At 41.1% G+C, this 12,143-nt stretch overlaps 1 protein-coding gene across 15 annotated transcripts in view; it reads left to right on the top strand.

The window, feature by feature from the left end:
• Nucleotides 1-4,295, top strand: part of PLEKHA5 (pleckstrin homology domain containing A5) — a 163,212-nt gene extending 158,917 nt beyond the window's left edge. For all 15 annotated transcript variants that reach the window (XM_017736677.1, XM_017736672.1, XM_017736676.1 and 12 more), the window contains one exon: nucleotides 1,349-4,295. Coding sequence is in view for 10 of the 15 variants with exons in the window: in XM_017736672.1 (XP_017592161.1) it covers nucleotides 1,349-1,367 (19 nt within the window). In the remaining 5 variants the exon portion in view is untranslated. The remainder of the gene's footprint in view (nucleotides 1-1,348) is intronic.
• Nucleotides 4,296-12,143: the final 7,848 nt, after the last annotated feature.

The raw sequence follows: 12,143 nt of genomic DNA, 5'->3' as shown, positions 1-12,143 counted from the left end.
TACTGCAGGTGGAGCATTCCTGTGTTCAGGAAACTCCTACCCTCTACAGCCCCTAAAGAGGCTTTAATTGCCTGGGACAGGATGGTCCATCTGGGATGGCACTTGTCAATCTGATGCTCTGCTTGCACATGCCTCACCATGCTGGGGAAAGGATCCCAGAACTTCAAACACAGCCTGCATGGCTCTTTAGTCTTCGGATTGAGTTGGAAAAAGCTCCTAACCATGTGCATGTACACTCCACATCGCTGCATGTGATGCCTCTGTTGATTGTTTCCTTGGAGTTCCGAAACAAATTCATGCCATGAGCTGGGCTTAGCATACAGAGGAGATGGATGAAGCATAGTGCTTGCCTGCACTATTTACTGCCCTTTCCTTTCTGGGGCTGTGGTTCCAGTTTTCCAGTGCTTTGCTGAGAGATTCTGGCACATCTTTTAGCATAAAGGAATTCAGCATCCCTCATTTTCAAGAAGTCTTATGTGGCAAAGGGAACTTCCAAGCTCTAGGATCAGCCCTGTTCATATGCAACCAAATGATTCAGGCAGCATCTGGAAAATATATAGTAGATTTCAGGGAATGAAGAGGTAATACCTGTATTTGGCTTTTACAGTCAATTAGAAAAATGATACTCTTGGCACGATGCCGGGGGGATTTGCCTTAGGAAATTGGTGGCACAGGATATTGTAGGACTAAGGAGAAACCCCTTAACACAAGGCTCCTTTTTTGTCACAGTCCTTATTTTGCAGAGACAAATCTCTGTGTGTACCACTAACACTGTTCGATTTTAAGCATTGCATTTTCACTGAGTAATGGAGGGATAATGAAATTTTATACGGCACCTGGATTCAAAGCTCAGGAACATTTTTACCAATGAACTGTTGAAAACTATTTCTAGAAGTCCTTGCAGCAATTACCAAAACACAGCAAGCTCTGGGTGGAGGACTTGAACTATGTTGCCAGTACAGTGTAGCAGCTCGACAGTTCTGCATCCCTCTTCAAAATGTGCCTCTCGTTTCTAAGACCAGTTAGGATCTTTGCTACTATTACTGGTTTTAGGTGAAGAGCATTTGGAGGTGACCATGTGTAACAGGTAAATAGACTTTCATTCAAAGTGGTGTAAATTTGAAAAAAATCTTGGTTTTGCTTCTTGCTGTCAAAATATCTTGACAGCAGTATTATTCATCAGGAAAACAGGTTTTGGAAACAGCTGATTTCTAAGATATTTTATTATGTTCTACACCTGCATTACTAGGATGAGGTCAGGAATCCTTTGCTGTGTTTAATCCCCTGAGTTCTTTAGACAATATTCAGTTGCTAAAATAGAGTAACTTAATCTGTGTCTGTCTTTCAGCACTAACGGCTTCTGTTGAAACAATTCATGCCTGAGATGTATGGACCTGACCTATGAAAATATGAGAAGATATTGTACAGTATATTTTAAATCTATGAAATTCATAGTTCTGATGCTTTTGGCCACAGAGCATCGTTTTATCACTTCCTGGAAAATGTTTATTCCAAGAGAGCTTTAAATGGCCCACGTGTACACTCAGCAACCTTCAGATTGTTCTCCTGATACCAGCTTGCTGCTATGATTTCTGTGCACATAAAATAAAGGCTCTTTTTAATGTGCAGCCTACAGTCAGAACTTAATTTGCTATTCTTCAGAGTTTAATGTTCTTTTAATTATGGATCATATAAGTTAACTTTTTTTGCTTCTTTTAGATGCATAACCCGGTTAATTTTACATATCACCACTAAACCTTGTTTTACACTTTTTAAACATTACAATTTATTGTTTTAACAATTTATTTGTAAAATTTTTATATATATATACATATAGATATATTTAAAATGTGCCATTTTTATTATTGCTTAGTAAAAGATGTCCTGTTTCTGCTGTAATGATTTCTTGGTCAGGTTGCAATGTCAGCAGTTACTGCCACACTTCTGTCAACATAGACATTAATGTTAGTGGTTACTTTTTCTTGACTAAAATGGAGTGTAGGTATTTTGAGGTACTGGGCTTTTCCTTCATGGGGTTAGGGTGTGTACAGCAATAAGCAGGTTTTCAATCCAGTACTTAGTTTGTGTACAAATGTAATTATGTTCATTGTGTATATATTATACAATGAGCACATACGATGTAAGTATAAGAAGCCACTTATTATTGTTCAAATACGAATGTTCATATCCCATTTCTTTTATATCATATTAAATAAATGTTGATGTTCTTAAGGACTTGTATGGTTAGTATTTCTTCCAGCAAACAGATGTCACACTGTGTTCCACCTTTTGATGTGGGGAATGCAACAATTCCTATCGCATTGGCAACATCACCTGTCAACCAGAGTAGCAGTGACAGACTCTTAAGAGATCCCAGTCTTCCTCTTCAGGGAAGAATTAAGGCTGCAACACAGAACAAAACAGACAACCTGAGACTGAGATGCAAGAAATACAGGTTCAGCTCCTGGCTCTCCCAGACTTGTGTTGTGATACTGGAATAATCACTTAGTCATTCTGTGCCTCCGTTCCTTGCCTGTTTACATGGGAGGTAATAGCCTGTCTTAGTGGGGTGTGGTGAGCAGTAATTCAATATTTGCAAACGCTGATTGCCAAGTTCAGTGGGGTTAAGGAGAGAAGTGTGATGATTCCTGGAGGCTTTGGTATCTGCGTAGCATCTTCCAGAAACTGAAAGAAAACCTGAAATAATTTGTCAAGTGTTGTCACACTACAGATGTTACCAGCTTCACTGTTCCATCTCGCGCAGCTGCCTGAATTTACCTGAGACCGAAGAGATTTAGAAAAGAATGATGAGAAATGAAAATATTTCAGGGACAGTTTTTGAATCTAGGATGTAAAGCTAAGGAATCTTTTGCATGTTCAGGCAACTGCTGTGTGCTTCAGTGCATGTGTGTGCCATAAGTGGTAAGGCAAGTTTCACAGGAAGGCAGCTGCCAGCTCCTGTTGTACTTTTTTTATCATACAAATCATATCCTGATCAAGTTAATATTGCTGTTCTAGAGACTATATAATTCATTGTGTTTTTTCATAGAGGAGTGCCTGATACAGTCAAACAGTTTGGAATGACTACCATTGCCCCCCTCCCCAAGTAGGAGTTCATGTTTGTTGGATTCTGTTGCACTCCCAGCTCTGCTGCTGGTTCTTCCTGGTGCTCTTTGCCACAAGACACAGAGTGTGTTGTCTGGCTACTTGTTGTTCTGCCATTCTCTCTAAAAAGTGAAAAAATAGGGATCAGAATTCAGCAGCAGAGCCTGGAGGGTCACAGTGAAAGAGGTGGCTGAAGGAAAGATGAATGATGATGCAGGCAGACAGCATCCAGCTGAAAAGTTACCACATCGCCCTCTTTTTTTGGAACAGTAGCCCCAAATTAGTGCATTCTTCCATCCAAAAGACAGAGGAAAGAGGAATGTGATTTTTATTGCTCAACCAGCCAAGGCTTAAGTTCAGTGGCATCACTGGTTGAACACCTGAGGCAAAGCAAATAGGACACACCCTGTTCTCTCCCTAACCCTTCTACAGAGAGCTGTTCGCTGTCAAGTTTTGCAATCTCTTTCTGCCTTGCTGCCAAGGAAAGAATTGCAACCAATAAAGGAAAGAATGACTAAGTGATTTTTGGACATTTATAGATGTTGTCTGTGTCTAAAGCAGTTGTTGGTTTGGTGTATCTGCGAGGAATGTGCAGTTTATACAGGAGCTGGGCAAGGGGAGGGAGAATGAGCAAGTTTTGCTGATAGAACTGTTGGCAAAGACAGCAAAGGTGAATGATGCAGGAATGTAGTAATGAGCATAGACTATAATTTCACTTCCTGTGGGCACTTGCTGCAAAGACTGGGAGTTTCATTGGGTGCTCTATTTTTTGTCTTATGGAAAAAAACATAATAAATGTATGGCTTTGTGTTATCACAGAGCATCTACTGTTTCTTACCTCATCAGAATAAGTCATCCCAGTGATCATACTCCTGAGATACAGAAATATCAGAATACTGATATGGTCAGCCTTCAAACATCTATTTTAAGTTTGTATCTAGGATATTTTTATATTTCTGACTGATTGCTTTATTGGCTATTGCACTGACACTTGTATATATGGAACATGCTTTTTTTTCGAAAGCAGGAGTCCTTGGGAATAATGCAACACATTCTCTACAGATGTTCATGCTTTTCAGAACCAATTACATCTATTTTTGTCTTTTGTTCACCATTTGCATTGTTCCAAGGCTACTAGAGAATGTGATTCTTTAAAGTCCCTTAATAAAGTGACATTACTCAAAAAGTTATAGTTGGTGTCTTGGCAGTTCTTGTATGTTGTGGACTGGCTCAAAGGGAAAGACCTCACCAGGCAGCTGAAACCCAAACCTTGTTTATGTTGTTACTGAGGTGGAAAAAGTAGTCTTTGGTTCACATTTCCTCAGAAATACATGTCATAAAATGAGTCCAATAGGGTTCTATTTTCAGGAAATCAGAAAAAAAAATTGAAACATTTCTATCAAAATCACATTAATTGGACAGTCTGTGACAGAATTCTTGTCCACCCCATTGGATCCACTAGATGTACCAGGAGTGCATACATGAAAAACATTAATGAGTTACACTGTCAGTAATAGATTTATTAACTTCTCTAGGACTTAGACTGGTGGCTTAAGTTGTATCCTGGTTGAGTAAAGCAGCAGAATAGAAGGCCTTTAATTAGTGATGCTGTTGGGGAAGTCTTACCTCAAACTTTTCATTATATTTTAAATATAAGGTGGAGGAGTTTTATTTTTCCTTTTCTAATAAACCGTAAGTAGCACTCATTCAGATCTCAGAAATGGCTCATCATGTCTTCTCTACACAATACTATTTGGTCCCTGTGATCCTGGATTGTGCTATAATTATTTTCTGAAGTTATTCTAGGGTAGTTTAATCTTATTTCAGTTTGAATCCTAAGTTAAAATGTTATTTTCCGTCCTTCAGAAAGTTGACATTTAAACGACCGATAAACAAATTGCCTGTACCTGGCATTAATAATATATCTGAAACAACTTAATCTAACTTTTTTAAGGATGCACATGGAGATAACAAAGCAACATCTGGCCTTCATTTCTTCTAAAATATGCTTGCTGGTATATCCTAGGAGCTGTTTGGCTTGTCCATATGGGAACACTGAAGAAGCTGCTACAAAATAAAATGGAATATACTGGTGGCTGCAAACAAATGCCTGACCCAAAATGAAGGCTCAAAGCAGCTGCTTTCTGAACTTGACACGCACAACTTGTTACCCAGCTGTTCCAGATGTGTCAGCATTCAAATGTTACTTGTGGAATGAAGGTTTTGGTACTTCTTTTTTTGTGGTGTTTCTTCATTCTGAGGTATGCCAAAGAAAATGTTTTTAAGGTCTGTCTAAATATTATCTGGCTGCTGTGGTGAAACTGCAAGCAACATTTAATTGCAGCTCTGGGTAAGTGACATCAGCACAGAGGTTGCTAATTGCCTCATGTGGCAGTCTGGCTAGGGATGTGTTTAAGAACACTTATTTAGGACAGATTAGGTTCTGTTTGGGATGAAAAGTAAAGCTATAAGCAAATGGTGCTGTTTCCAGTGGACTGCTCTAGAGTATATCTGGACAAAACCAGATGTGGGATCATTAACTTCTTTATTACTGAAACCAAATTGAAAATAAGGAATTAATTTTTTCTTTTTGTCAAATTCTATCCAGATCCCCATTCTGTGGAACTGGAATACTTCAAAGTATTTCAGACTAAAAATGGAAACACCCTCTTGCTCTTTTGAAGGTGAAATGAGTACTGTTAAAAAAAATAAAGATAAAAAAGCAGACTCTGCATGTTTATATGTAGAACAAGCAAGATTTACTTACAGCCTCGAGGTTTGGTCAATGAAAACTTTCAGGAAAATACCTCATCCTCATCTGTTGTCATATGGTCACAGTGAAGTGACTGGTGCTGTCCTGGGCTCTCTTCTGCATCTTTAAACCCATTACAGCCCAGTGTGTAAAATACTCTGCATTCCTTATGTGGAGAAAAACTGCCTTATCCACACCCCTGTTGTCTGTCCCTACATGAGCAGCTGAACCCAAGCAATCAGTTTCTTGCTTGGAGTAATGAAAATCTGCAGGTGCTTATCATCCTGAAAGATTGAGTCAAAGCATATAGTGAGAGACACCCAACATTTCCAAGTAACTTGCATCTGAATCCCCCTTATTTTCAGCACTGGATTCTATTTAGAAAAAAAACAGTTCTAAGTAACAGTTACATTACTAGAAATAGAAGAATTAGTAGGTACAAACAAATTCATAAGAATTTACTTGAGAAAATTGTCATTAATTGACAGGACATTTCAAAGCAATTGAGGGGGAAGAAAGGCTGCAAAATTCAGCGACTCGACTCATAAATCACCTCTTCACAATATGAATTTCTGGTGAGTCTTACACATGTAGTAGACTGCTTCATACTGTGCAACTTTCTTCTTGGTAAATTCCCAAGTCAGCAAGAACATGGAGGCTGTTTCAGATGTTTTAGCTTTAAAGAGGCATGATTTTTTATTTCTTTTTTTTTTCTTTTTTTTTTTTTAATATGCTCATCCATCTAGGAACCAGCTGTTAATGGCTGCTGGGCTTACTGTTGTTATACACTGAAATGGTCTCATCTAGGCGGAGGGGAAAAAAGGCGGCTAAACTTTCTGGTGAATGTTTTCTGACGCTGGTGACTGCTGCTATTTTGTGTTTGGTTTTTGGCTACCTGGAGAATGTCTCAGAGAGTTTGCACGTGCAAGCGCTGGTACTGCACAGAAGCCAGCTTGTAGGGGTTAGGTCTAGCTGCAAGTGTCATTTTGTGAGCAGGGAAATTGCCTGGAAACCAAACTCACCTTTGAATAACATTCCTGGCTGTTTTCTTAGCCTATGCCAACAGACCCATAATATTTTGTAACTGCTGTTTCTAGTATATTGTGCCTACAAATAATAAATATTTTTAATAAGAACAAAGTGCCTGGATAATGTGTGAAATCCTGATCACTGTTTCCAAGGTAGCAGCTGCAAATTAGTGAACCAGCCTCAGCCATTTAGGAGATTGCCTTAGTGAAGAGGAACTGGTCAATACTCATGGACTAAAACATTGGGAAAAATCATACTTGCTTATATAAGCTGATCCTTTGGAGTATTGGGAGGATAACTTCTCTGACCTCACAGCTTTTATTTTAAAACTTTTATTTCATTATCTTAAAGCTATTCAATTCTGTGTGATCAGCTAAATATAACCTAGCTAAACTCCATTTCCATCATCCAGATTTTAGGACAAGGAAGAACAGAGGTCATGACATTTTGATCATTTTTGCCTCATTAAAATCTCGCGGACCCCAAGGAGCACAGCTGGGTCATGTTTGTAAAAGGTGGGACTCTAAAGCCTTGCTCAATTTGAGCCATGCCTGTTTCACAGGAAGTGCTCCACTCGGATTCCCATCCATCCTTCCCTGGCTGGCCGGTTCCAGGCTGGAGCACTGCAGTTATTTCACCTATGAACAAAATCCCTAGCTTTTACAACGTTTTCAGGCAATTAATCATAGGCGGTCTGTGAAGTCTAGGATCTCTACAGCTGATGCCTCCAAACTGTTAAGAAGATGACAGTGTACAGGAGTGAATCCCAGTTAAAGCTTAAGCACTGCAGACTCTCTAGGCAATTCCCAAACCCTTGGGTGCTGTACCTGCATCTTTGAGTGCAGCAAACCGGATTTCTGTGCAGTTGAATGGATTGCCTCCTCCAGCAACTGCTGAGGAGCTGGTGATTTTAAGGATGCCCAGCAGGCTGGGTTTGTGTTTTGGAAAGTGCTGCTGGCGATCAGTATTCCTGCAAGAGGAGGCTTTCCCTCCCGCAGCCCTCCCTTTCTCCTGCAGCTGGAGGTAGGCACGGCCTCGCTGGCTTGGGCTGGAAAAACACTGCTATTACCTGCTGGCCTTGATGCAGAAGCAGCCAGGCTTCCTTCCAGTGTCTGCCCTGGGCAGATAAGTTGTGTAAATGGGGAAGCAGGAGATGAAGGGCACGGGTGTTATCAGTGCAAGTTCAAGTGCTCACGCAGAATGAGAACAAAGTTAGCCCGGCTGCAGCTGCTGCTGCTGCTTTCCCACTGCAGCTTCCCTCCTTTTCCCTCTCAGCCTGGCCCCTTTGTCCTCACGGCGTGGTTGCCATTGTGTGGGAGTTTTAAGGGATGAAAGCGAGCGATCGCTGATGGGTGACATGATAGTGCTTTAAATGGGAATGCAGATTGCTCCCAATACCACGCGATGGAGCAACGCGGACAAAGCGAGTGGCGGCAGGACAATAGGCTTAGGATGATGGCCATGGCCAGAAGTGACGGACAAAAGAAACAAATACCAAGATGAGTTTAAAAAAAAGTCCAGGACAGTCAAAGACCCCGTGGTCTGGGAAACTCTGTAACTGCGCAAGCTGTCCAGATGTGGCGGACTGCAGCTGACCTGTCATCTCAGTAATATTTAGTATCCCTTTCTCTTCCTTCTGGGAATCTGGGAGCTGAGCACGCGCAGGAAATCGGGGATTACAAACTTGTCTGAACTTTTCACTGCCAGACATTAACATGCGGATGCAGCAGCCTGTATGTAAATGATGTTATCTGAGCTGTTTTATGCATGTGTTTCCAGGATAAGAAAGGAGATTATTTCATTGTGTGAACTAATTACCTGTGAAGAAAAATTTAGGGCCTTTTTAATGTTAATGCCAGGCTGTATTTTCATTAACCTTCCTACTCAATGATGCAGTGTTGTGTGTTTATTGTGTATTTTCAAATGTTAAGGACTTGATCTTTTAACCTAAATGAAAGAAGTTCTTGATACGACTTTGCATGAACAGGTTTCTTTGCAAGGCTGCAACCACATCTCAGAGCCGTCTTTTGCCCAAAAAATGGGGTTGCTTCACCAAATGGAAAGACAAAGTGACTTTTAAGTGTCGTGGTATTGCTGCTTAATGGTGCGCAGCAACGATTAAAGATAAAAAGGGGACAATCATATTACACTGGGACTACAAGACAAATTACTGCAAAACAGAGAAAATGTGTTCTTGGCCTAACCTGCAGCTGGGCATAACCAGGGCAGCAGAATTTGTGTTGATGCAACAGATCTGAGCCCAGATGGAAACAGCCCTTTTGATTTCAGGTGGACAGATTGCATGATTTAAAGTTAAACACACTCACACTGCAAACATTATGATACAGGAGAGAATTTGTGCAAGAATCTGATCTCTTGTGGTTCCTACATCTCAGATGAAATTCTGCATGTTGCTTATTAATAGTATAATTAGACAAGGGAGGAGGGGAGTAACTTTCGAATGCTTCATGTTTCAATATTTATATGGCTTTTAAACCAGCATTTATTTTGTCATACTTTGTTAAGCATGATATAAACTGAGTTATAGAACATGAGCTGATGAGAATATGTTGCATGTCATGGAAATGAATATGCATGCAATATGCCAAAATAAGTTACCATAGTACAGTGCAGGTGGGGGACTGAGACCACTTACTGCAATATAAGAAAGTCCCAAAATCTGACTGTATTAATATGCAAAAGACCTCCAAAATTGTACTGTTATAAAAAATCTGAAATACAAGTGGTTCATGGACATTGGTCCAGCACTTAATTTATGTTTTCTTGAGGATGGTGAGGAGAATGTAAATTTTTTTTCTGTAAAGTCCCATTTTAAATTGGGTGCTTTGCTTCCTCTCTACATGAAACTTGGGCTTGAGAAACGGGGATGTGAACATGTCTGAGGCACTTTTGTGTAAGATCAGGTCCTCAAGATAGCAGGGAGAACAGAAACCATGGCCTGAAGTGGTGCCAAAGGATTTTCCTTGGAAGAAACAAGGCAGAAGTAGGTCATTGCTCTCTACAGAGCTGATACCTTAATGCTTTCAGTGCCTGAGTTACACTTCTATAATACATCTCTCTTTGTTGTACCTCTTATGCACTAGCACAACCTAAATCAAATAGTTTCCTCAATTTAAGAGTCCCCAGTTTTATGTGAAGACATGTAGGCATGGATTGTAAGATTCACCACATGTAAAATCAGCTCTTTTTCGCCTTGCCCTAAAGAGTTTCCTATGTTTTCCAGGCTTTAAATAGCCAAATCCACTTTTCACTGAGATGAAACAAATACTTAGCGTTGCCAAACCCAGACAGAAATGCAACTGCAAAGATGATGGTTCTGATAAATTATCCAGTTAAATGCAATATAAAGCCAAACTGCTCCTGACAGGAGGCCTCTATAGCAACAGCTTGCTAAGACTATATAGTGCTCCTTTTCCTACTATAACTTCTGTATTATGTTGTTTTGGGGCACTGATCTGCCTAGAAAAAGTACTGGGTAGTATTTGTTTCGTGAACACAGGTTGCATGTGTCACTAGGCAAAAATCATTAAGTGCATAATGTTCACTTTGACTGAATAAAAAGCAGTTTTAAAAGACTGGCTAGACTCAAAAGCATCATGTCATTGAAAGTTAGGCCCATCCCTGTTGAGAACACTCCATGTGTGGGTTTAACAGCAGCTTTCACTGGAAGCTTTTAAGACAAACAACTATACCTCAGAGCAGTCCTGGGAAAGAGACTCTCATGCATATCCTAACCATGCATAAATTGCAGCATAACAACATGCTAAAATGCTTTGGCCACCCCTGTGCAGTCAGTTGTCTGGAGAATCTGGGAGCAACTGAGCTGGGAATAGAATTCAGAAGAGGGGAATTGCTGCTTTGCCTATTAGAAGACACGCAGTGCATCCATAGGGCACATCATCAGGGCATTGAGCTAATTTAGGACCTACATCTCCCAATTCTGCCACATAGTCCAGGCTTCCTGAGAGAGTGAACCTCTGAACTACTGAAATTCTGAATGATGGAGGGGTCACAGTGCAACTTAGGCTCTCCTGTGTGGTGGGGGCCAAGTCCCCACCTCCTAGCAGCCATCAATAATATCAGGGTATCAGGATTTGCTGTGAGTTCCTCAAAATTCCTCAGTTCCCCAGATCTCAGGCTGAGTTTGATAGTCTGGCCCCACTGAGGTCAATGTGATTTTTGCAATCAATACCAGAGACGCCAAAGTTTCAGACAAAGCTTGTAAAACTCATCTGAGAGCACACATCTGGTCATTTAGTTTGCAATAGAGGTGGCTGTTGCAAGATTGGGTGTAAGGCACTCCATCTCAGTTTTCATTCCATCAGTGATAACCAGTGGGGGCATAATGCAAGTTTCCAAATGTTCTCATTTCCCACTGCTTCAAATAAACAGCATCAGAACTCAATCAATATGTGCACAGCCAAAAAGACCTTACTTTCTCTTTCCTTGTCTAAATTATGAGGATCTCACCTATGCAGCAACCATTTTTTAGTCATTTCTGTAAAACAAAACTTCACTGGGAATGGAAGAGTCTCGTAGTTCTCCCAACACTGGTGCTTGTGGTGATTACAGGGGGCACAGTTGGCGCAGACAGCAGGCTGCCTAACTCAGTGTGAAAGACAATGCATTTACTTGGGTTGGAGTGGCCACAGCTGACCAGGTAACATTCTATCCTTGCCAAGGGTATGACCCCAAGGAGCAGATCCTGCCACAGAAGTCCTCAGCCTCTTGCCCCGGAGCTGCCAGGCAAACACCAGAGCACACAGACATGCTGGTCTCTCACACTGAGGATACAGGAGTGGCAGTCATTACATCGATGGAGTTGGACTGCAGAATGTGCTGGTATTTGATTAGGGTTTTTTACAGGTTACTACTGCCTTCAGCATGGCATTTTTGTGGCAAAAGGGAGTGCAAGAAGGCTGGGTGCTGCCCTTGTTACACCAGAGAGAGAAACAGAAGGTGTGGGGAGTACTAAAGGGGGAGGAGGGGGGCAGGAGAGATCCATTTTTGCCAGATTGCAACTATATTCCAGCTTCAGAGGCCAAGAGTGGGGAAGTTTGCAGCGTAAAACCACAGAGGTTTGACAAGCAGGCATTCCCCTGGCTCTGTTGTCAGCATGCAGACAGGCAGCACAGTTCCTTTGGCACAGAATTGCTGCAGTGAGCTGATGAAGATCTTTTCAGTCCCTGGGCTTCCCAGTGCTGTCATGACAACAGCTACTTTCTCGGTCCTGCTG

The sequence above is a fragment of the Corvus brachyrhynchos genome, unplaced genomic scaffold, assembly GCF_000691975.1.
Source record: "Corvus brachyrhynchos isolate BGI_N302 unplaced genomic scaffold, ASM69197v1 scaffold246, whole genome shotgun sequence".
In the NCBI taxonomy this organism is placed as follows: Eukaryota; Metazoa; Chordata; class Aves; order Passeriformes; family Corvidae; genus Corvus; species Corvus brachyrhynchos.
This window is presented reverse-complemented; position numbering and strand designations above follow the sequence as displayed.